This window comes from Plasmodium knowlesi, assembly GCF_000006355.2.
Source record: "Plasmodium knowlesi strain H genome assembly, chromosome: 8".
NCBI classification, from domain to species: domain Eukaryota; phylum Apicomplexa; class Aconoidasida; order Haemosporida; family Plasmodiidae; genus Plasmodium; species Plasmodium knowlesi.
In genome coordinates, this window is record NC_011909.2 from 1,648,807 (window position 1) to 1,672,142 (window position 23,336).

The following is a 23,336-nucleotide window of genomic DNA, read 5'->3' on the forward strand; positions in this document are numbered from 1 at the left end:
TGTTTATACATACACGCATCGCACTGTACTGTGCTGAATTGTATTGTTCCTTTTTTTTTTTTTTTTTTTTTTTTTTTTGCCATTTTGCAAAACTTTTTCTTCCCAGCGCGAAGGAGCAGTTTTCTTTTCTTTTTCTTTTTTTTTTTTTTTTTTTTCCCTTCCCCCCCACATGAGAATTGGAATTGTGGAGGAAGGAAAAAGGGCGTAACATTCCGTGGAGCAGTTATACATATGTAAATCTGCATGATCGTACTTGAATTCCTTCCACAGTGTAAACTTCGTGGCATCCACGAAGTGACCTGTTGTGGGTAGGGCGGTGCACACCTCAGCAGGTGGTGACTGGTGGAAAAAGTGATCGATACGTATACCATTGGCCTGTGTTGAAATGCGCTACAGGGTAGTGTTTCTAATTTGTTGTCTGGCCAAGGCTACCTGACCGACTATCCGTGCATATATGTGATTATGTGATTATGTGTGTATGTGTATATGTACATATATGTATGTATGTGTATATGTGAGTGTGCACATTTTATTTTCCGTAAGCGAACCGTTTCCCCTTTAGTATTTTTTTCATAACACTCCACAGCCATCTGTGTGTAACGCCTTCCTCCCCCGGTGCACGACATGCCTTAATATAGTTCCGCGCAGAATCCCCCAAGATGATAAAGAAGACGGATGAAGCCAGGCGACTCCTGAGGAAAAAACTGAACAACGATATAACGAACATTCTGTTGCTATTCGAAAAGGTACAAGAATGGGCGGATCTAAGCAACATCTTACAGAAATTATATTTGACGATAGAAAAGTACGATGTCTTCGTAGATGTGTCTTCCAAGTTCCTCCTATTTAGGAGGTTGTCTCAATGTTTGAATCCACTACTACCCTCAGGAGTACACTCAAAAGCCTTAATCATTTATTCAGTAATTTTTAAAAAAGCAGAAAGAAGTTTCTTCATAAATAGCATCCACATATTATGTTCAGGCATTTTTGAATTTATGTTACACTGCACAATAAATCTGAAGACAATTTATTTTAAAAATATAAAGAGCATTTTAAACCTACGTGAAAATGTATATATCTTTGCGTACGCTTTGCTTCTTTCTCTTTTTAACGTGGTGGATAGCGATAACAATATCTTGCTGTATATTTACTCCATAAACAATTACATTGGAGAAAAAATATTTTTTAATAATATATGGCTACTTCTACTGAGGCATACAGAAATTAGAACGAACATATTACATTTCCTGGAGACATCGTTCAGCCCACAAATTCATCTTCTGTCCAACGATAGAATTAACATGCTACTTCCTTTTAAGGATGATTTGGTTTTGTCTTCGTTAATTTTTTGCCTAAAGGATAAGAGCATCATTAACCAGAGGATCACCCTTAGTTTGCTAATCAACAATTTTCCGCTAAGTCAGGGGAATTTCAGGAATCGCAGGAAGGGGGCTCCTTGGGGTGGAGGTAGGAGCGTTGATTATATTCCGCGGGGATATCCAAATACTCAAGGAAGTGGAGAATACGATGTGAGAAATGTAAATCATGGAGATACTGAATCAGCTGTCGTGAGATCTGCATCATACAGCGCGCGAACCGTACAAGGGAGAAGCGGCAGAGTAGGGGAGGAGGGAGTAACAGAAGATGGGGTATCAGGTACCCTTCGTCTTTCAGACAAGTACGAACGAGGAAATTCCAAAAAGAGATATTACAGTGACAAGGATCTGGAGGAAGAAGGCGGTGGTGAATACAGCAGCGGATTGGCCAAGGCAAGCCATGGTAGTAACCCTTTGATGGGAAAAATGGGTGGAGGAGTGAGTCAATCTATGTGGAGTAGTAACCAGGAGATAGACATTAAGAATCGGGGTGGTTCGTATGAATATCAGGATGAGGATTCATTTAGGCAATCCAGTAAGGAGGAAAAATGTGAATACAACGAGAAGATGTTGGAAAAGCACGAAGTGGATGGGTTCGATGGGCCCTTACAGGAGGAGAGTAATTTCGGTAACGACGTACGCATGGATTCAAGGGAGGGGTATACTTCTTCCTTTCCGAAGAGCGACGTGAAGAAGGTAAGATATGATGTCGTTCCGGAGCGACACAATTTAGAAGGAGTAGGAACTTCTACATCTGGTCGTTCCGAAATGGGGCTAAAAGAAGAAATGGACTCGTCTAGTAGCCCCTGCGTGTTGTTCAATGACATAAGTAAAAAAATTATCGCGAGGAATGTCATCTTCTTGTTACAAAAAGGAGATATAGGATTGAACAGAAGAATATTTAAATATCTGTACCTGTTCGAAAACAACGATGAGAAAAACCTGAAGGAAGGAATTATCAACATAGAGAATTATAAGGTATTCGTAGAAACGGTAATAGATATTTTGCAGAATAAATTCCACGACAACTGTCACAGCGTATCACAAGTCCTATATACTCTTTTAAAAAATATTGACTACGTAAATATAAACCGACAGATAATGAATAAGATATTCCTGTTCCTTCTAAACTTCTGTTACAAGAATCGGAGTGACAAGAGGATAAAGCATTTCTTTAGAAACGTTCTCATGTTAAATTTAATAAGCTTTAATAATATAATGAATATTTTCCTTTGCACTTTTTACTTTCTCCTGAAGAATTATGAAAATATGATCAAACAGAATGTTGATGGATATACTAAGAGGTTCACAAACCTAATGAACATAATGACATTCTTCGTTGATTTTCTGCGTCGAATGGATCGGTACATCTACACTTACTTTTTGTTTTCTTTTAGTATTGCCATTTTGAAATTAATGAAACGTTTGAATTTGGTATTCTTATCTTTGTTTAACAAGTACAGTCATGTGAGGGAGTTGAGCGGAAGATACTTTGTAGATATTCATGAGGTGATTTCCCATCGCCACAGCTCTCTGTACTACTTTTTCTTTTTCGTAATGCACTACAACAATTACTACCTCAATAGATGTTTCATCCTTCTGTCAAAGGAGTGCACATTTTTCCGCTCGGTTCTTCGTCGGGGTGGTGGCGCCAACCAAGTACCCGTGCAGACTCAAATGACCTCCCCCGTAGAGGAGAAGAGGAATAAGATGCAGAAAATAGGGGAGACACGTTCAAATGGAATGGAGGATGACTACAAATCACCCGATAGTAAAATGAAATACGAGCACTATAGCAATGATAAGGAACTAAAAATAAGGATGACCGACATATACATGGATTATAATATGAAGAGGAAGGTGAAGAAGAAGTTGTTTGAAAATGATATGAGTTCCTTGTCCGCTTCCAATACCAGTAGCATTTATAAGGTAACTCCTTTGCAGACACCACAAGTGGATGGAAACTACCACCTTCATGTGAATAATAATCGTGGCCCATTTAACGAAGGCATAAATAACAGTAGAGGTTATCTAGGGGGACCAACCTTCTGTCACAATGGTGGTAATACTTCCAGCAACTACAGGGTGAAGCTAGAAAATGATGAACGCTTTTTCTATATACTTTTAAAGTACAGAGAAAAATTAAGCAGAAATTTGAAAGATGCCATAGTAAAGAATAGTGATCTGTACTACTTTACAAATAATTACGAATACGGTATTTTTCTATTTTACAATTATCACTTGCTGGTGGAAAAGGAATATGTTAATAGAAGTTGCTACTTTTTTCTTCGATATATTTTAAGGAACTGCACCTGTGATAATGAGGACAAGTTTTATTTCTGGTGTGTGTTGTTCCTACAAGTGGTGAGGATTAATTTTAACCGGTCTCTACTTAAGAATTCCAAGACAACAGAGGGTGGAGATGGGGACACGGACAATCCTCTAGGCCCCGGGAACATGTACTATGGAAAGAAGAAAGGTGTGAAGACACAGCAGGAGGATCCTCTGACAGGAGGTGTAAGCGATGTGACTGAGGGTCAGGTGAAAAATCAAAACCAATCAGGAGAATGTAATGAAGTGAGAATTATAGATCGGATGAATCGGAAGAAGAACAACACCCTTCGCAACCACTTTGCTAGAACGGAACAGAACGAGCTGCTATTCAATATAGCATTCATGGAAAGTGTACTGGTGTACGCAAACAAAATAGTAAAGTGCATCTTCCACTACATTAAAGTATTGAAGAGAAATAAAAAATTTATAAAAATATTTTTCGACATTAATAATTTATACTTCTTCTGTGACAATATGTATTGTTTGAAGATTTTGAGGGATTCCTTGAAATGTAAGGACAACTACGAGTTAACAATAAACGTGAAAGTAATTCTTCAGTTCATTTTAAATAATAAAACAAGTGAATACCAGATCGTTCATTCGAACTTTTATAATTTGACGCATGATGTTTTTAAGCTATACACTAGGAGAAACACACTAATAAATTATTATATGATTAAGTATATAAAGAGCAACAAGAAGAACTTAGCGTATATTTTAGATAGTATAATTATTAACATGTTTGATTTAATTAACGAGATTGAAGAGGGACTTGTTACCTCTGGAGTTGTTCAAGGTTCGGGGGTGCATGGAGGAGGCGTTCACGGTGCGGGGGTGCATGGAGGAGGTGTTCACGGTGCGAGTTACGAGGAGGTTGCAGTCAGTGGAGGGTTACCAGTGGTGAGTAGCGCCGCGACCTTGAGCGACCCACGCATAAGTGCGCAAAATAATTATGAAAAGAAACTGCGAAAGTTGAAGTGCAAATTTGATTACCTTAACTTTTTTTTTATGGGCATTGAGAACTTCATGTTATGGTTATACAAACACAGAGTAAGTAAAAAGATATACAACGCAAGGAAGAAAATGTCGTTGCATAATTATGAAAAGAATTTGCAGATAGTGATGTGCTATATTTGCACGGAAGGTAACATGAGTGCATCCTACTTTAGGAACTACCTCGATGTTTTCTTCTTACTCTTTTTGAAAATCATCTATATTAACGAGAACGTGGGGGAGATAGGGACCCACGCAGGGGAAGTGAACAACAACGCTAACAATAATGGGAACGACAAAGGCGGCGAGACAAGCAACGAGAACGTAATCAGTACCGTTGGTGCGATTAATGAGGATGACTCATTTAACGCAACTAGCACAGCTAACCCTATTAACGGTATTAACCCTGTTAACCCATCCACTGGGGGTTCCACTCAGAAGGAGAAAAATCTGTTAAAACAGAGCATGTTGTTGGAGTTCAAGCGAGACGTAATCAATCTCATCACACACATATTCTTCTGTGCATATAATTACAACAAAAATATGGATTACATAAAAATTCTGAACAGTTACTACAGACAAATCATTCATCATATACTGTTTCTCTATTTTTATTTTACTCTGAAAAAGTATTACATTCTACAAATACAGCTTATCAATTTTATAAAAAATATCCTTCCTTTGTATGAGACGAATACGGATAAAAATGTATTCTCGTGTGATGTACTGGAAAAGGACATTACTTTTGGAAAAGTGATGAAGCACACGAATTACGAGGAGTTCATTTTGGCAAGTAAATACCAATACGAATTAATCAATAGGAATAATCTGCTTGTGAAAAACGATGTATTCATATTTAGCATCCTTAGGAAAAGCATGACAATTTTATTTAACTTTAATGAACAAATTATTTACAAGGAAGTACTAAAAACTATCATCTATCTTATTGAAAATATTATCGTGGAGAAGGATGTGAAGGCATACTACCTTACAGTCTTCTTCCTAGATCTTCTATACATTATAAAAGCAGAAACTGAGAAGAAGAAAAAAAATTTGTTTTTTATCATGAAGTTTTGTGAATTCTTAAGTGAAGTTTTTAAAATAATCTACAAAGATGAATTGAAAACACAACTGAAATTGCCAAACAGATTTGAATACGATGGAAATATAACAGTGGATGATATTGAAAATAGCTTATGTGAAGGTAAAATTTCAACTGCAGCTTTTTGTACAGTCTTCTCTATCAAAACGGATGACAAATTTATCAGTGTGCAACAGAAAAATATTTCAACTTTGTTCTCCGTTATTTTTAATTTGTATATCTATTTGAAGAAGAAGCTAAGAGTGTATTGTCGGAATAATAGGAGTCTCCTAACGCAGGATGATCGTAACGCTCCTCCGAATAGTAGCCACTACAATAACAATAGTAGTAGTTTATACAACAATAATAGTAGTGTTTATAATAATAATGGAAGCATGTACAATGAGAATGGTAGTCCTGTAGCCCCGGGCACCGCTAGTGGGAATATGGACCCCCTTGTTGGGACCATCGACCCCATGGGTAGTAGCATAAATCCTGTCAATGTGAGTAACAGCGATGGGGGTGTGTTTTCCAACGTGTTTGCTCAAGGCGGAGATACACTGGCACGTGAAGGCAACCTTATGAAAGAAGGATCTATGAACAGGAATATCGCGGAGAGGGACTCAACCGATGGGCGTCGTATGAGTAGCGCAGAACATGCGGAGGAAGCTATTCGAATGAACCAAGGCGCATTCATGGATGAAACAATACATATGGGTAACGCGGCAGACAGAGCAATGCGCATGAATGTAGAGGGGGAAGCGGCAATGGAGGGAGTGATGAATGCATCCATGGGTAACGCATCTGACATCGAAGGATTAAGACGAAACGTGGCATCGAACCTTGAAGGGGCCTCATCCTACGAGCAGTACGCCGGTGGGAACTACCCCTACGGAAATGTGTCGGCACATGTTGGGGATGGCCACATGGGACAGGTAAGTGTAGAGAATCTTCCCGTGGAGCAATTGGGTGTGGTAGATCCCCTTAGCATGGAGAGCCTTGTGATGGATAGTCACGGTGTGGGAGGAACCTTGAACGGGGCCCAACATTTGGGAGGTGGGAACCATCAGGTGAATTCAGGTAGCGATTATCTGGTGCAGAATTATGGAGGGGATAATGGAAGCTTTGCCTTCTCAGGGGAGGCATATTCTAACGGGAAATATATTTATCGAGAAAATTTAAACAAACAAAATGAAGTGGTGACTCAAGGCATATATGGAAAGGGGGGAGATGGTTTGAATAGCTCCATGGTGAGTGGAACTTATCCAAGTGCTTACTACGGAAATGTTGGGTATGAAAATGAGAAGATACAAATGGATGGGACGGTGCCAATACATGGAGATACGTTTGGAGTGGGAGGAAGTCAACAGAGAGGAGATAACCTGGGAGGGGGCAACCCAGGAATAGGCCTTCTTCGAAGCGATATTCAAGGGGATGAATCCGCTCGCAAACACATGCAGGACTTGAAGAGCGAGACGTTCAAGAACAATCAGCTAGCTAGTATGATGGGTGAGGTGGATATGGAGACAGGACCTGTAGGAGTGAGCACAGGAGGGGGACGATCAGGTGTTGTGGTAGGACTGGGTTCTATGACGAGAGATTTCAGCTTGAACGTGCAGAGTGATAACAACACTTTTACGAAGACGGACGATAGTACGCTAGCCTTGTCCAATAGACTTGAACACACCTTCTTGTACAGAGGAAAGCTAAGGAGCAACGATATTCCGAACGAAGGATCGAAGAGAAACAAGAAGATATTGCTATTGAAAGTGTGCCTACGAAATATAATTTCGATAAATAAATTGCTTTATTTCGTGACGAGAAGCGACTTCCTCTTTATAGATAGTCTTTACACCATGTTTAAGGAATACATCTCGAAGAGGAAGGAGTGCAATCAGGAGAAGGAGTCTGAGTCGGATGACGAGACAGCTTCGTTCACACATGAACACAGGAATCGATTTTTGAAAAGCGTCATGAGGGTGGCGCGCATAGGAACTGGTCATCAGTTAGAGGGCAATCATCCCCATGATGAGGATGGTAGTGATGACGATGATAGCTGCGACGGAAACTACAACGACAGTGAAAACGACTACGAAAAGGACGAATATAACGATTACAATTTTGGGGCTAACGAGCACGATAGTGACTACGACGACAGCGATACGGATAGTGATCACGATGAGCAGAAAATTATTGAAGAGCATGTGGACCATTTCGTTGATGATAAGGGAGCCATTATGGGACGAACAAACATCAACATGAGTAGCGGAAAAAAGAAAATAAGGAAGGAAAGAATAAGAGAATACTTCAGAAGGGAAAAAAAATTGTTAAAAAAATTTAATTTTATTGGAAAATTTGCAAAAAGCTCGATGAAAAAAAGTATGATTGTTATGAACGAGTCAGGTGAATTTATTGAAAAAAAAAAATTATCATTTTCGCTAACTCTGTTAACAGAATTTCATGATGATATATTAGTAAAAATTTTGGATGACTTATTAAATTATTATGAAAAATATAAGACTAAAATTAACATAAATGAATTTATGTATTTTGTGTTTCATATTTATTTAAATATTTGCACACTTACCAAGAGAATTATCAACTGCTTTATCGATTTTATGTTTTCACTGATAAAAAAAATTACACAGACATCTCAGAATATTATGAGCAGCTTATGGTTTTTATACATTCTCTTCGTGATTGAAAATAATCATCAATACGTATTTAATGATAAGTTACAAAAGAAAATAATTCTGGAACAGATAAGTATATTAATACAGATTTCTCTTTACAGTTACTACTCCAAGAATGTGAAGAATAATTACAATGTACAAACTCCTCTCCCCAGTTTTGTCCTTCCGTTTAACATTCATTATGTGATACAGGATTATTTCATAAGTAATAATTTTTTCAAAAAAAAAAAAAAAAATGCAAAATGTTACTACGTGAAGAATTTGAAACTTATAGAGAGAAATTTTAACATAAATGATTATTCAGAAATAGCTGCTATCAACGCTTTGTCATTCCTGCTGCTCTGCTTTTATCATGTCGTGGTGCATAGTGGCACTTCGGGGGATGGTACAACAAGTGGTAATAGCGCGAATCACGGTGTAGTGCACGGTACTGGAAATACCACTACACATGCAACTTCACACAGTAACAACCATGCAAGTGGAAACCATCAAGGTGGTAATGCAAGTAACGCCAATCAGATGAAGAGCTATATCTGTGAATCGTCGGTCAATTTGTTTTACGAAAATTTCAACAAATACCTATCCCTCATTTATAACAACAGTTTGCAGAATGTATTCTTCCGTTACTCCTTTTTGCTAATCATGAACTTGCTAATCGATTACAATTACAACTGCAAATATTATATAAAGAAAATTACGTTCGACTTGTATGCCTACATTACGAACGTTGACATACGGTGTTTTAAGGCTTTAGCAAGTATTTTCAAAAAACTGAACGAGTCCAATATTGATGAATTGTTGCTAGTTCCTACTAGTAGTATTTTCTCACTTAAATTTAACATAATAAATTCAAGGATTAACTACATTAATAAATTATCGCTCATTATTTTAGCAGGAAATCGAAATTTTTACCTTGCACATTTGCCCAAAATTGCAGAAAATATTTCAGAGTATCTAAAATTCTGCACCGACTTGAAGCTTTACCGGGAGATATTAATTTTAATTTGCACCATCATCATTAAGAATGACGAGAATGAAATATACATCATCATCCCTACGTTCATCTCGCTCATATTCCAGATTTACCATGTAGAAAGGATGAAGTACAGAATAACCCTGGAAGACATAAAAAATGTAGACAAGGATGAAGACAATTATATTTATGATTTCAACTCATGCAACAATCCCGATGTTCTTTCTCTTCTCAAGACACTTCTCATTATCATCAATATTTTGGTCAAGCGAAATGTTAGCTTTATCAACTTTTACTCTTGGATTTTCTTCAAGGATATTTCCATAAAAAAGAACTCCTTTTCGGCGCATAGGGATATGGGTAACTACACCAGAGGGGTATCAGACGATCTAAACCAGATTGGAGGTATTAGTACCTCTAGTGCTTGGGACACCCCTGTGCAAAGTATCCCCCCTGTTGTGCATATGCAGGGCGTAGGGGGAGGAAACACACATGTAGATCCCCTCCCCTTTGGAAGGAAAATGGAGAACGATTCAGAAACGAAGGAGGAGCCAATCCAAGGAGTTAGTTTCCAACCGGACGGAAGAACAACTAAAATGAATGTGTTGAATGATGGGGAAGAGGATTATTTCACAGCATGTGCCAAGCGGAAGGAACTCGAGCCCGATGGGCACAAGGACGATATAATCACGGTTCTTTTGAATGCCAATCAGGAGGAGGACGCGCTTAGTAAAGGATGCACGATATCGCCTTCGCAGATTATAATGAACACTGCATTGCAGAATAAGGCAAAAGCCGAGGAAGGGAAATTTATTGCGTTCCTAGACATTATTGAAAAGCTATACACCCCTGCAAGTGCTAACACGAAACAGAAATTGGGTTCCGAAGCAGGGGGGGAGGGAAATAGTGGCAATAGTGCTATTGCAGCTACTGGAGAAGGGAAGCCGACAAGTACAAGCCCCTTACCCCCTGTACAAAGTAATAGCAGAAATAATCAGGCGAATGATCAAGGGATAAGATTCATGAAGGAACTGGAAAACGAAAATGAAGAAGGAGATTTCCACAGCGGCTACTCCAACAATGTAAAGAAAAACCTCTACTACTGTGACAACTACCTAAGTGAGTACATAATCAACAAGAAGAATCAACTCTCAGGGTATTCCTCATGTGAAAATAACTTAAGTAGCTCCTCTGTGAATTCCGTAAGGAGTAATTTCTCCAACAATTTTTCGAAAGATATGGGTGGAATTTTATCGGATTCTTCCGATGACCCTGATGTTAGCAACAGCAGCTCCAACGATGTCAGTCATCTTTCTCACTTGATGCCAAATGGAGAGAATGATGAAGAAATATCCTCCGATGATATGTACAGCATGGCAAATGACAAATGGAACCATGTACATTGTTTGCCTAATTACGATATTTACCAGTTAGGAAAGAAGAAAAAGAAGAAAAAAAAAAAAGTATCCGTGCACTCGTGTAAGAATATTCCCCTCATTTTAGTATACCTTTCCAAAAAAATTAAATTAAATTTTTACAAATATTCTATGAAGAAGCCAAAGGACGAGACCTTTATTCTGCTCAAGGAGTTGAACTCCGTCGAGAACGATATCAATGATTTGTTTTTGGAAGTGGACCTGAACCAGGTGTACACAGACTTTCTCATGAGGTAGAAAAAAGGTGGAAAAGAGCTAGGCGAAGCATGTATAAGCATGCTTAGTAGTGTGCCTTTTTTTTTTTTCATGCACCAGCTTGCAACCGCCCTAGGGGATGTTGACCACTGTGCATTTGTGATCCCTCCATCGTTTGTTACTCCCCTCGGCCTTGTGCAAAAATCTCACCGTTAAAAGCGTGTGTCCACCAAGACGGTTGAGTTTCATGAGTTATGGGCGGGGCAGATAGATCAGCATCTCCGCTATATCAAGCTTAATTGCTTATCCGTTTTTTTTTTTTTTTTTCTTTTTTTCCCTTTTGATTTTCCCGCATTGTATGCGCGATGTGCGTTTAATATAACCCTTTCTTGTCCGTTCTCCCGCTCAACAAACCAAGGTGCGGAAGTTGCAAAAATGAATAAATGTAAAAAGTGTTTATGTTACTTTTCTTCACCCACGTGGGGTGATGAGGTAATACAAAAAAAATGGAGGAAAAAAGACGCATAACGGTGATACACATATATGAGGGGAAAAAAGTTATTCTATACAAGTGGGTTAATCGTTAGAATGTCCTCTCTTTTACCCATATTTGTGTATCACTTATTCTGTCTCTCTCATCTCTGCGCAAAATGAATTTGAAAATTGTATGACCTGTTCAGGTATATTTGTAATTTTTTTTTTTTTTTTTTTCACAGAATAATGATATTTTGGCTAGCTGCTAGCCACATCATGCGAATCAGCGCAGATAATTTTTTTGTTTTTTCTGAAAACAGTTACACATATAGCGCTTTCACTTATGCTTGTAGAAAATGGGAACGGAGGGGTCGGTCCCGCCAATTTTATGTTTGTACGAATCGTAAGCATCTTTGAGGTACTTTTTTTTTATGGTTTTAAAATTGTGCACGTAGTTGTTGTTTTCTGCGAATTCGTTGGTCTGTTGGATGTGCGGCGTTATAACAGGAACTCCGGTGCGGAAGAAGAAGTGTCCTAGGGAGGATACAGATGGGGGAGGGGTTGGAAAAAGGAAGAAGGTTATAAGAGGCAGCATGTTTCATGGTTGACAGTTTGTTGTTCATGTGCCACAAGAAGCAGAGTGTACGTGCGCTGGCGCGCCCATGGCGCATAAGATGATACCTGTTTTAATTTTGAAGGCATTTTCCTTATCGCCGTTTATCAAGCTTAGCATGGACTGTATTTTTTCAATGTCTGCAGAATGGAGAAAAGATTGAAGCATTGGTTAAATTGGGGCGAGATAATGCGCTGCATACATATACAGCATATGGGTTAATTTTACAGGGTTCCACTCTTAACACTCGTCGGGGGAGGGTAACAAAATGATCCCTCACACGAATGTCGAAGGGGGAGAGAAGTTGCACACACGTGTATAGCAATGTTCACTGTTGCTGTAGCCGCGCTGTTTCTTTGCTCATTTTCTCATTTGCTCATTGTTTCATTGTCTCATTGTTTGATTTGCCCATTTCCCCTATTGGCATTTTTCCCTTACTATTGTAGTTGTTCATTATGCTCTGGCGAATTTTATTTTTCATGTAATTCTCATAGTGGAAGGCTGTGACGTCGTACATGAGTTGATTGACGAAGGTCTGGTTTTTCCGGAAGAGCTCGCTCAGCCTGTTTTTGCTGTAGCAGCCTTCCCGCTTAAACCTAAACGCCATCCTTCGGTTGTGCAGTTGTGCCCGTGTACCAGTTGTGCGCTGTTCAGCTGGGGGGGGGCGGGAATCATTCAAATGGAAGTATATACACGTGTGCACCTAAATACGAACCTATGTGTGCACGTATGTACATATGTACATATATACACCTTCCGTGGAACCCTTCCTTGAGATAAGGTCAGGGGGTCTCTGTTTCCTATTTTATTTTTCCTCCTTATGATTTGCCATTTTGGAAAGAAATAAATTCCTGGCGTCTCAGTGCGATTATCCACTGTATCCGTCCGATTTTACAACTTCGCCGAGGACATGCTTTCTTATGATGAATTTTTTTTTTTTTTTTTCATTCCATCATTTTTCTCTATTGGAACGACAAAATGGAAAGCATCCGAAAGGGGGTAAGTTCATTAAGTGGGGAAAAGAAAATTTTTTTTTTTTTTTTTTTTAATTATCATTTAAGGCGAAATGCGATATTTACTCATTTGGATAAGTAGCAATTTTTTAATTTTTATTCCGCAGGAAGTTCGTGCTGTGGTTGGACTAAATGCAGGGTATATTTTAACCACGCCATGGAGGCGGGTATTAAATAAAAATATATATTAACTATATATGAATATGTTAATAGGTGCCAACCTGGTTTGAGTCCCCGCATAAGGAGATGCCTTTATCTCCTTCGCCCCAGTGCAGTGAAATAACATTCCGAAAAGGCAACCCTTTAAAAACAAAAGTCGCATGAACAGATACATATATATATATATATGCACGTGGCGCCCCTTAAAAGGTGCTCTTCCCCCGCAGTAGAGTGTTATCAACAAGAAAGAATACTAGCATAAAAATTAAGCTGTATCCCGTTAGGATACTTCTATAATATACTACTGCTGATGGGGGATACTTTAACTCCTACCAATTTTCTTCCCGTAATTGGCACGTCCAATTTAATATGTACTACAAAAGGTGGGGGGGAGCGATTGGCCAAGAAGGGGGAAATATAAAACAAAGGTTCCTGTATATTTTAACCTTCCCCCCAGGGAATATTCCCTTCTGTTGAATATTCAGAGGGTGCCTTAATGCGGGTTCTTTTTCCTACATCGTTATATGAACCGCACTTGGCATTGCTTCTTCTATTATAGGGGTATGCCTAGGAATAAGTTGATAAAAAAAAAAAATCATTACCCCACGAGGTTGCAGCTTTATTGTAGTAACTTTGGGGGTACGGTTTCTTGCGGCTGTAACTCCTCCGCGCTAAATGGGGCAATAATGCTTCGTGTGCATATTTCTCGTTACCGTATATATATCAGTAATTATTTTCACTGTCGTCCTTGGCGCGAAAAAGGGCTATCGTCCACGCGCAGAACTTTTTCCCATATTAATTCATTGATTATTTTATTTTTTTTTTTTTACCTGCATGAAAAATATGAAAAATTTTGGCCTCCATCCTAAAGGGGAAATTGTAAAAAAAAAAAAAAAAATACGAAACTATTAATCTGTGAACATTTTATTTTTTATTTATTTATTTATTTTTTTTATTTTAACTTATTTTATTTTATTTTTTTTCCCGTTACATGCTATTAACACTTTACCGCATGATATATAGCGGAATAGGGACATTTGATGGGGAAAAAGGAAAAATCGCAATGAGGAATTCATATTTGATCTTCCTATGTACCTTTTTCATCCCTGCGTATGCGTCATATATATATATATAGAGAGAAGTTAACGAAAGAAAAGTAAAAAGTACGTGAGAGTTGTATTGTGCCCGTGCAGTTGTATGCATAGCAGGGGAGGAGGCTGAGGAGTAGCAAAGCCGTTCGCCCATCTCATCGCGCGGAAGGGAAAGTGGCAAAGAGGAAGAATAGGAAAAAAGGAGGAAAAGAAGAAAAAAGAGGTACTGCCGATGCAGAGGACGGGTGGAGGAACTAACTTTTCCTTGTCATTAGCCTTCTGCACATGTTGCATAGGCTCTTGGTTGTAAACTTTCATCGTTGCACAATCCATTAACGGGAAGACCTGCCCTCAGCGTATCCCCTCCTTTTCAAATTTGTCTTATCCTATGTCATCAGGGGGGTTTCCTCCATATGCCATTGTATAGCAGTGCGTGTGCACCTACCGAAACAATCTATTGATTAATTTAACATCAGTGCGAAGCGTGGGTCACGTCGACAGAACGGCCAGGATTAACAGGAAGGAGCAGAGAAAAAAAAAAAAAAAAAAAAAAAAAAAGGATTCAATCGCATCCAATGGATTCGTACACCGAGGGAGGCATGTCAGCGATCCATCGAGAGGAGGAAGCCATACATGGTGCGGAAATGGACAACGGAGTGAAGACATCAGATCACGGAAATGAGGAATACGAGGGTGGTCATTACGACAACGCAGCGTACCATCAGGGTGAACAAGATGGGGCCTCGTATCAACAGGAATACTCATCCAACGCACAAAACAATCAAGGGGAGGAAGGAACAGTTGCAGGTGGTTACCCATATGAAGGGAACTACAGTAATAACTTGAATAAGAATCTCTTGCGAAACGTAACAAATAAAAAAAAAAAAAACAAGTACGAAGGAATATATAATAAGGGTAAGGGGGAGATGGAGAAAAAAAAGGGAGGAGAGAAAGAGAACACCCCCTACTGTTCATTTAACAATTTTGAAGGAGTAAGTGGAGGAGCCAATCAGGAGGGCCCTGTTGGTGAGATACTCCAAAATGGGGGTGGATATGGAAACCAGGGCCACGATGAGGAAAAGGGAGAGAATCCAGGATGGAGCAACCACCCTGATCAGAGCGATGATGAGCAGGAGAACGAGGCCCCCTTTAACCAAGAGAAGCTAAAAAAAATAGACAAGAAAAAAAAAAAAATGATGGAAAAGGTGAAGAGGAAGAAGAAAGAAAATGTGGATGACAAAAAATTCAGTGAAGTGTACAATTCTATATATGAAAATTTAAAAAAAAAAAAAGGATCGAAAAAAAACGCAGAGGATCACTATGGAAATAAAAACGATTTCTACGAAATAAATTATGCTTCATCAGATCAGGTGAACTCTACATCTAGCATAGACGACGACTCTCTTTTCAGTGACGACGTGTTGAAGAAGTACATCATTGGTCAGGTGTTAAATATCATTAGGACATCCTTCCATTGGGCCATCACCTCATTTATGCTATTCACTTTGTTCGAGCACTTCTCTGTCTTTTACGTATACCGTATGGTATCATTCTTAACTCTGCTCCTTTTTACGCCCATTTCCATATATCTCGTTAAGTGGAGAAGCGTCAAATTCTTTCTAATAGCTACCAATACCGTTAGGCTTGTTGTATGGGGTTTCTGTGTCCCATTTCTCTATACTCTCTATCGTGATGAAATTAAAAAGTACAACGTGAACCGTTTTTATGAGTTCCTGTTTACTATCTTGCTGTTGATTGATAATGTGCAAGTTAACATTTCTAATTTAATTGATATAGATAATAACGGAATAGATTTTCTATCGAAGAAGTATCACTTGAAGATTAACGAGAGATCCAAAAGGAAGTTCCTGACACTTCATCAGTTTTTTTTCGACGCTTCTTTTATTGTGGTGAATCCCTTAATTATATTTGTTATGTATCTATTTAGCAATTTCTTCAGCGAGCCCTACCTTCGGGATGTGTTCATTTATCTGTCTTCATTCATTTTTGCCGTCATCACCATTATTTCCTTGGTGGTATACACCCTAGGGTTGGAAGAAGCTGAAAGTACGCTCAAGCGTAGTGGAGGGAAGCGCCATTCTACATGCCTGGAATCACAAGTTACTGCGGACGAAAGTGTAGACGACATGGTAGAAGCGGGAAATTATGACAGAGGTGAAATAGAGGAAAACGACAATTATGATGATGATGATGAAGATGCAGATGCAATGAAGAAACGTAGTAACAAACGCTCAGATAAAGGAGGGGAAGGTGAAAATGATCATCACCGTGATAATGAAGATGATTTTGAGAAATACTACGCCAGACATAGTAGCAAGGAGGAAAAAACCTTAACCTATAGTACCTACCCCAACATTTATAATGATCAAACAAAGAAATACCTGACTGAACGATCCAACATCGAGTATGAACAGTACAACGGTTTCGAGCAAATGTCCTTGAAGAGTCAATACAAAAAGCAATTTAACGAATTGCTTGATAATATCCTTCGCATTAAGAATGAGAACAAGCTCCTCTTTTATATATGCTCTCTCTCTTTCCTGAACAGTGTAGAGGATATCATGATTTTGATGCTCATTCCGTTGACTTCCATTTACGTGTGTGAGTTTTTCTACATCAATAATATCTTCGTGCAACTCCTCATCGCCGTTATCTTGATCTCCCTGACCAAGTGTTTTGAGAACATCTCCTATTACTCCAATAAGAAGAACATTATTGCGCTTAAGGATATTTTCATGTAAGTTGAGTGACACCACTAGGGGGCGCACATTATTTTGCGGCGTCAAGAAGACCATGACTCCCCCCACAGCGATATATATCCACGTTTCATTTCCTTTCAAATTTTATCCGTTCACCCCCTTGCAGCGGAATCATCCTGTCTGGAGCCTCCCTTCTTTTCTTTTTCTTCCCCTTCCTGATGATCAACCACCTGAACATTTACAGCTTTTTAATTTTCTACATTTTTTGTTGCCTCTTCTATTTTTTCTTTTCTACCAATTTGAAGACCACGTAAGTTTGCCCCCTTCGTGCACAGAGGCACATTGTGTGCGCTCAACAAACACTGTGGGTCGCTCCCATATTGCATAGGCTTCTGTCCTTTGTGCATTTACTCAATTATTATTATTATTATTTTTTTTTTTTTTATTTTTTTTTTTTTTCTCCCTTTTTATAGGCTATCTCGAAACCTGCAAAAGTACGTACGAGAGTCCAAGTCGGACATTTATAACTTCGTGGGGCTCTTCATGTCCTTCATGAATCTTCTGTTTGTAATTCTGACGATCTTCTTCCTGTCCATGTTGGATAACTTTGTCATTAACTACGTAATGATTTGCTTCTTTTTGATCGTCATGTTGGGTTTTCTCTACGGCTGGGCCACCACCACGTTGAAGGACTCCAATTAGGCGTGGCAAGAGCAGAGCACAAGCTGACAAACAAACGGATTGAACGACTGACCGACTGACCCCACTAACCGACAACCTTGCAACCACCTAATTAGGAATTTTTTTTTTGTCATTTTTTGATACCCCCTACCATTTTGCGGATCGTCTCCCTGCCTTCCACTGATTTTTAACCCCCCTTTTGTGATGTCGTTAAGTGTAGGCCTATGCGGCGCGGCGACAGTGATTTTTTTTTTTTTTTCCGCATGTTATGCTCACATTGTGCGTACTATATATTGTGCCTCGTCTGTCGGTCGTGCATATCCCGGCATGCATAATCCCTTCATGTACACCCATCGCTATCATCCAGGTTTTTCTACGCAGTCGAATTTTTTCTCCTTGTATGCGCTTTTCCTATTTACACGTTTTTCCTTCTTAAACATTTTTCCTTCTTAAGCGTTTTGCCTTTTTGCGCATTTCCCCTTTTGCGCATTTCCCCTTTTGCGCACGTAAGTAGCATGTACAACTTCTTCCCGTCAGCACTCTGCGGGTGCATTCAGCTGTCCGCTGAAATCGGAACGCGCCTCCGCTTCTCTCACGTATTGACAATTGCAATGTTGTAAATTGGCATGTTCGATATCCATCCGTGGGCGAGTTGTCTACCCATGGAAAAAAAACCCTCTTTGCAAATCGTATGAAACGATCGGACCATCAAATTGCTAAATGTTTTCAGAAGGGGAAGGAGGAGACCTGCTTGGCTACGCGGTGATTAGATTATATTGAAAAAAGCATATGAGGTGAGTTTGTCCCGCCGGGCATGTGAGACATAATCCGGTGAAAGCACGTCAAATAGGGGGCGAGAAAAAAAAAAAAAAAAAGAAAAAAGGGTGATGCACGGTACAGGTATATAAGCACGTGCATACACACACACAAAAAAAAAAGAACTATTCAAAAGGGACACAAAAACAAGGGATATGATGACGAAGTGCAGATGGTAATCCCCTGATGGGAGAATCCAAACCTGAGAGCAGCAAAACGGAAGACAAAAAAAAAAAAAAAAAAAAAAAAAAAAAAGAAAAATGCCATTCTATTTAAACACATCACCTTTTAGCACGCTTGGCATTTATTAACTCGATCTCCTGCGCAGAGAAATTAAAAGTGTTGTAAATAACCGTAATGTAGTCATCAATTTTTATATTCGAAGGAATCTGCGCGATAAAGTTTTGCAAGATGTTCTTCTGATACAACACGTGTTCGTAATTCCCACTAATGGATTCATAAACCTTTATTTGGCTACTTAAAAAGTTTATTTGTTCTAATAGTTCTTTTTTGTCTTCCTTTTCTTTACTAATGACCAGTTCGTATTTATCTAGTTTTTTTCTTATTTTTTTATATTCGTTTGGATATATTGGTATCTTGGTGCCATCATCGTGCTTGTCCTCAACGTGCTTGTCCTCGACGTGTTTGTCCTCGACGTGTTTGTCCTCGACGTGTTTGTCCTTAACGTGTTTGTCCTTAACGTGTTTGTCGGTATGAAATTGAGGGGAGCTTTCCCTTTTGTTGATTTTTGTCATGTGAACAGAGTCGACGTTACTCTGTCCATCAATCTGTGAGCGCGTATGTTCTTGGGAGTCCATCTTCTCCTGGATTCCTCCACTTTGCAATTCCTCTCCATTGGTGGAGTGACTCAGGTCTCCTGTAACATCTCCGCGGGGGGGAAGTGATTGGCCTAACGATGTCGATTGTTCCGACTGCTCTGATTGCTGTGTTTGCAACTGAGACTGCATCCGTTGCTCCTTCGATTTGTCCTCATTGGAGAATACCATACGATCCATCTGGTGAAGGAGTAACTGGATCTTGTTCTGCAGTATCGCCTCCTTCTCATTGAAGATGGCCTTGACTTCGTTAACCTTCTGTTGACATTCCTCATCAAACTCTTCCTTGCACTTTCTTTTTATTTCCACTTTCTCTTTCTGCATTTTTTTTTTCAGCTCAGCTAGCTGGACATTTTGTTGCTCGCGTAAATTTTTTTCTTTACAAACTTGCCCCTCCAGAACCTTGTACTTTTCCATCATCGTTGACACTTCATTTTTGTATGACTCAATGTCCCGTTCGTATTTCAGGAGAGAGTTGTTGAGCCTTTGTATGGTGTCATTCTTCTCTTCTATATTTTTCCAGCTTTCGTTTGTCTCGTTAATCAGGGCAGTTACTTTTTTCTTATAGGCCAAGAACTCCTCTTCGACGCGGCTCTTCTCCTCCTTGAGCAGTTTGTTCTGCTTCTCGACGTGGGCCCTCTCCTCTTCCATTTTGCCTACCTGGAAAGCCTGCTCCTTTTCACGCGCCTTTATCTCGTTCAGGTGTTCGTCCTGCACACATGTAGGCACTTTCACAGTGGAGTAACTCTCCCTGAATAATTCCTCCTCCACAATGTGATATTCTCCATTTTTCGTAAAACAGACGAGACGATTTGACTCAGTGGAAAAAAGAAACAACACATCTTCATCCTGGAGATCCAACTTCAATTTGTTCCTTCCCGAGTTGTGCTCATCAAGGCTACTTTGGAGCATCTCCACTTTTGTGTGTTCTTCTTCTATCTGTATCTTTAAACAATCGTTTTCTCTCTGCAACCTTTTCACCTCCTCAGCGTGCGTGTTCACCTCCTGTGCGTAGGTCTTCGCCTCCCTCTCCATCTTTGCCTTCTCTTCCTGCAGATGCGCAAGTTGTTCTTTAAGGTCTACAATTTGGCTCATCCTCCCTCTGCACTCCTCCTCCATTATTCTAACTGCGTATTCCCTACTTTTGCACTCCCCTTCTAACCGTTCTATCTCCCTTTTGTTGTTCAATGTGTACGCCTTAAATTTGGCCAGTAGGTGTATTTTTTCCTTCTTCATATTTTTAATTTCCTCCCTCAGCTCCGTTATCTCACTCTGAATGTCCTCGACGGGGGGTGTATCCTCGACGGGCGGTGCATCCTCGACGGGGGGTGCATCCTCCTCGGGGGGGGTATCCTCCATGAGGGGCTCCTCCCCTGTTGGGGTAACATCCTCCACATGGGAAACTTCTACAACTGGGTGGTCCTTCTCCTCATGGACCCCATGATTTATCCCTTCCTCCTCATCACAATTTTTTTCTCCTTCTCCGTTTTCCTCCTGAGGGTTATCATCACGTCCATCTATCTCACCACTGTCGTTCGTTGCGCTGTTTTGCTCATCAACTTTTTCCTCCTCACCCTCACTGCATTCTTTTGCCTCTTCACTGTCATTACCTTCTCTCTCCTCGTCGTTGCCCCCTTCCCCCTTATCCTCATTACTTGCACTTCCTCTTTCATTTCCCTCCTCCTTGTCGCCATTTGACTTGCCGTCCTTTCCGTCATCTCCATCACAAGGGACCTTACTATTTTCACTAACTTCTACATTTTCATTCGCTTCGCCGTTTTTATTCGATACATCATCTATATCCACCTTCGCTTCACCCTCCTCACTATCACCCTGTTCATGCATATTGTCCCCTTCCCATTTATCCATGCTAGTCTCTCCGTTCACAGGTTTATCCGTCTTGCCCCTTGCTTCTCCCCCCGGAGGATCAGAACTCCCGCTGCAGTCGTCTGAAGGATCCGTAAAATTCATGGACATACTTCTAGACTTGGAGTAGTTGTTATCATTTAAAAATCCATCGTATGTCATTTCGATGGAGAGCGCTTCCTTTTCACTGTGCAAAGGATACAAATAATTCTTCTCCTCCTGATGATCCTTCTTCTCATAGCAATGTAATATATCCTCCGAAAAGGAATTGTTTCTGGGTGCAAAATCGTTATTCAATGTTAGGAACAGGTCCGAATCTCTTAGTTGAGGTTCGTTCTTCGAATAATGGCTGCTCACGCTTTTGGGGGAAAATGCCCCTTGCTCGTGGTGGGGGTTATCTACAAGCAGGTCGTCATCGGGTTGGAAGTCACCGTCAAGGTGGAGGCTGCTATCATTCTCGAGGCCGCCGTCTACTTGGAACCCCATTTCATGCGCTTCATTTTCTTCGAAAATATTCATTCTTCGTTTGTACAGGAGACGCGCACTCACGGAGGAGCACTACTCATGTGCCTATTTCTATCTGCTTCTCCAACCTTCTTGTTCAGATAAAAATTTGTGATGTGCTCCCGCCGCCTCTGTCCCCGTTATGCATACTAAACAACGCAGTCCGTTTTGTAGGGTTCGGACGTAAAGTCGAATTAGGGAAAAAAAAAAAAAAATGAAAAGAAAATACTTCTACGGTTGCGCTGAAAAGAGAGATACGTTATTTTATTTTTATTTTTTTTTTTCCTCCTCATGCCAATTAGGCGTCAGGATGTAGGTCAATACTTTCCGCATTTCAGCACATTAGAAGGGGACATGCATGCGCACGTATGTACATATATATGTGCCGAATCGCACGCATGTGCGTTCATTTCAAGCCTTTGTAAAATAGGGCTTCTAATTTCATCACACAAATTGTGTGGCAAGGGACAAGGGAAAAGTGAATGGTTGCTTCGTATAAATGCGCTTTGTCATTGTATAGTGGCGCAAAAGAGTGATTCTCTCTTTTTTTTTTTCTTCTTTTTTTTTTTTTTTTTTTTTTTTTTTTGTTTTCTTTTTCCTATTTTTTATGCAAATTAATTCATACAAGCAGTGAAAGAGAAACACCTCGAGAAGCACTAGGCGATTTGTTTTGCCGCTTCCTTTTGCAGGGGAAATTGGTGCACCCTTCACCACAGTACGAAGGTGTGTTTACATGGTTCGCCTTGTGGGGGGGGGGGGGGGGGGGAGGCGGTCGTGTGGGAGAGGTGATACGTAAGAAGTAAAACTGAACGAGGCATGGCAAAACGAAAAGCTGCTACAAACGCGCAGCAATATGCACATCGGTGTGTTCGCAAAAGGAGGTTATTTTTATATTTTGTATTGTCTGTATACTCACACACACGGATGCGCATAGAAAAATGCAATACAATAAAACACAACAGAATAAAAATGCAGAACGTGAGGGAAAAAAAACGTAACTTTGGAATTTTTTAATAAAATATTAACCGTTCAGGTAAAAAAAAAAAAAAAAAAAAAAAAGTTTTTAACTAAACGGAAATACAACATACTATGGGGAAACAGCCAGTTTAACAGAACTGGGGAAAGGGAAAAAATGAGGGACATTTAGACGGATCTGTGATGGATAAGTTGGGAGAATTATAACTTTGTGGAAAATGTTTCAAAGGAGACTACAACGGTAAGACAGTTTTTTCTATATCCACACATTACACACCCTCTGCGTTAATTGCTGGATGGTACGAATCAACATTTGCGCTTTCCTCTTTTGTGTGCAGAGGGCATACCAGCTGGGGTTAATCCTGACGGACAGGTAAAGTGAAACGCACGTGTAGGAAGGAAAGTGTGCATGAGTGTACCTTCCCATATGGAGCAATGAGCTAGCCAAAAAGAAGAGATAAAAAAAAAAAAAAAAAAAATGCATAAATATTACCATTCACCTGAACG

At 39.8% G+C, this 23,336-nt stretch overlaps 4 protein-coding genes across 4 annotated transcripts; 2 read left to right on the forward strand and 2 right to left on the reverse strand.

Annotated features, from left to right (window-relative positions):
• Positions 1 to 659: 659 nt before the first annotated feature.
• PKNH_0837200 (conserved Plasmodium protein, unknown function) lies at positions 660 to 11,123 on the forward strand (the record flags this gene model as incomplete). The annotated part of the gene is made up of 1 exon (XM_002258953.1): positions 660 to 11,123. The coding sequence occupies one exon, from the start codon at positions 660 to 662 to the stop codon at positions 11,121 to 11,123; it is 10,464 nt and encodes a 3,487-aa protein (XP_002258989.1).
• A 769-nt stretch (positions 11,124 to 11,892) lies between these two features.
• Positions 11,893 to 12,775, reverse strand: PKNH_0837300 (conserved protein, unknown function; the record flags this gene model as incomplete). The annotated part of the gene is made up of 3 exons (XM_002258954.1): positions 11,893 to 12,089; positions 12,237 to 12,308; positions 12,607 to 12,775. 3 exons carry the CDS (start codon positions 12,773 to 12,775, stop codon positions 11,893 to 11,895), a joined length of 438 nt encoding a protein of 145 aa, XP_002258990.1.
• Positions 12,776 to 15,006: 2,231 nt separating this feature from the next.
• On the forward strand, positions 15,007 to 17,853 carry PKNH_0837400 (transporter, putative; the record flags this gene model as incomplete). The annotated part of the gene is made up of 3 exons (XM_002258955.1): positions 15,007 to 17,189; positions 17,318 to 17,461; positions 17,625 to 17,853. 3 exons carry the CDS (start codon positions 15,007 to 15,009, stop codon positions 17,851 to 17,853), a joined length of 2,556 nt encoding a protein of 851 aa, XP_002258991.1.
• Positions 17,854 to 18,929: 1,076 nt separating this feature from the next.
• Positions 18,930 to 21,869, reverse strand: PKNH_0837500 (conserved Plasmodium protein, unknown function; the record flags this gene model as incomplete). The annotated part of the gene is made up of 1 exon (XM_002258956.1): positions 18,930 to 21,869. One exon carries the CDS (start codon positions 21,867 to 21,869, stop codon positions 18,930 to 18,932), a length of 2,940 nt encoding a protein of 979 aa, XP_002258992.1.
• Between the last annotated feature and the right edge of the window lie 1,467 nt (positions 21,870 to 23,336).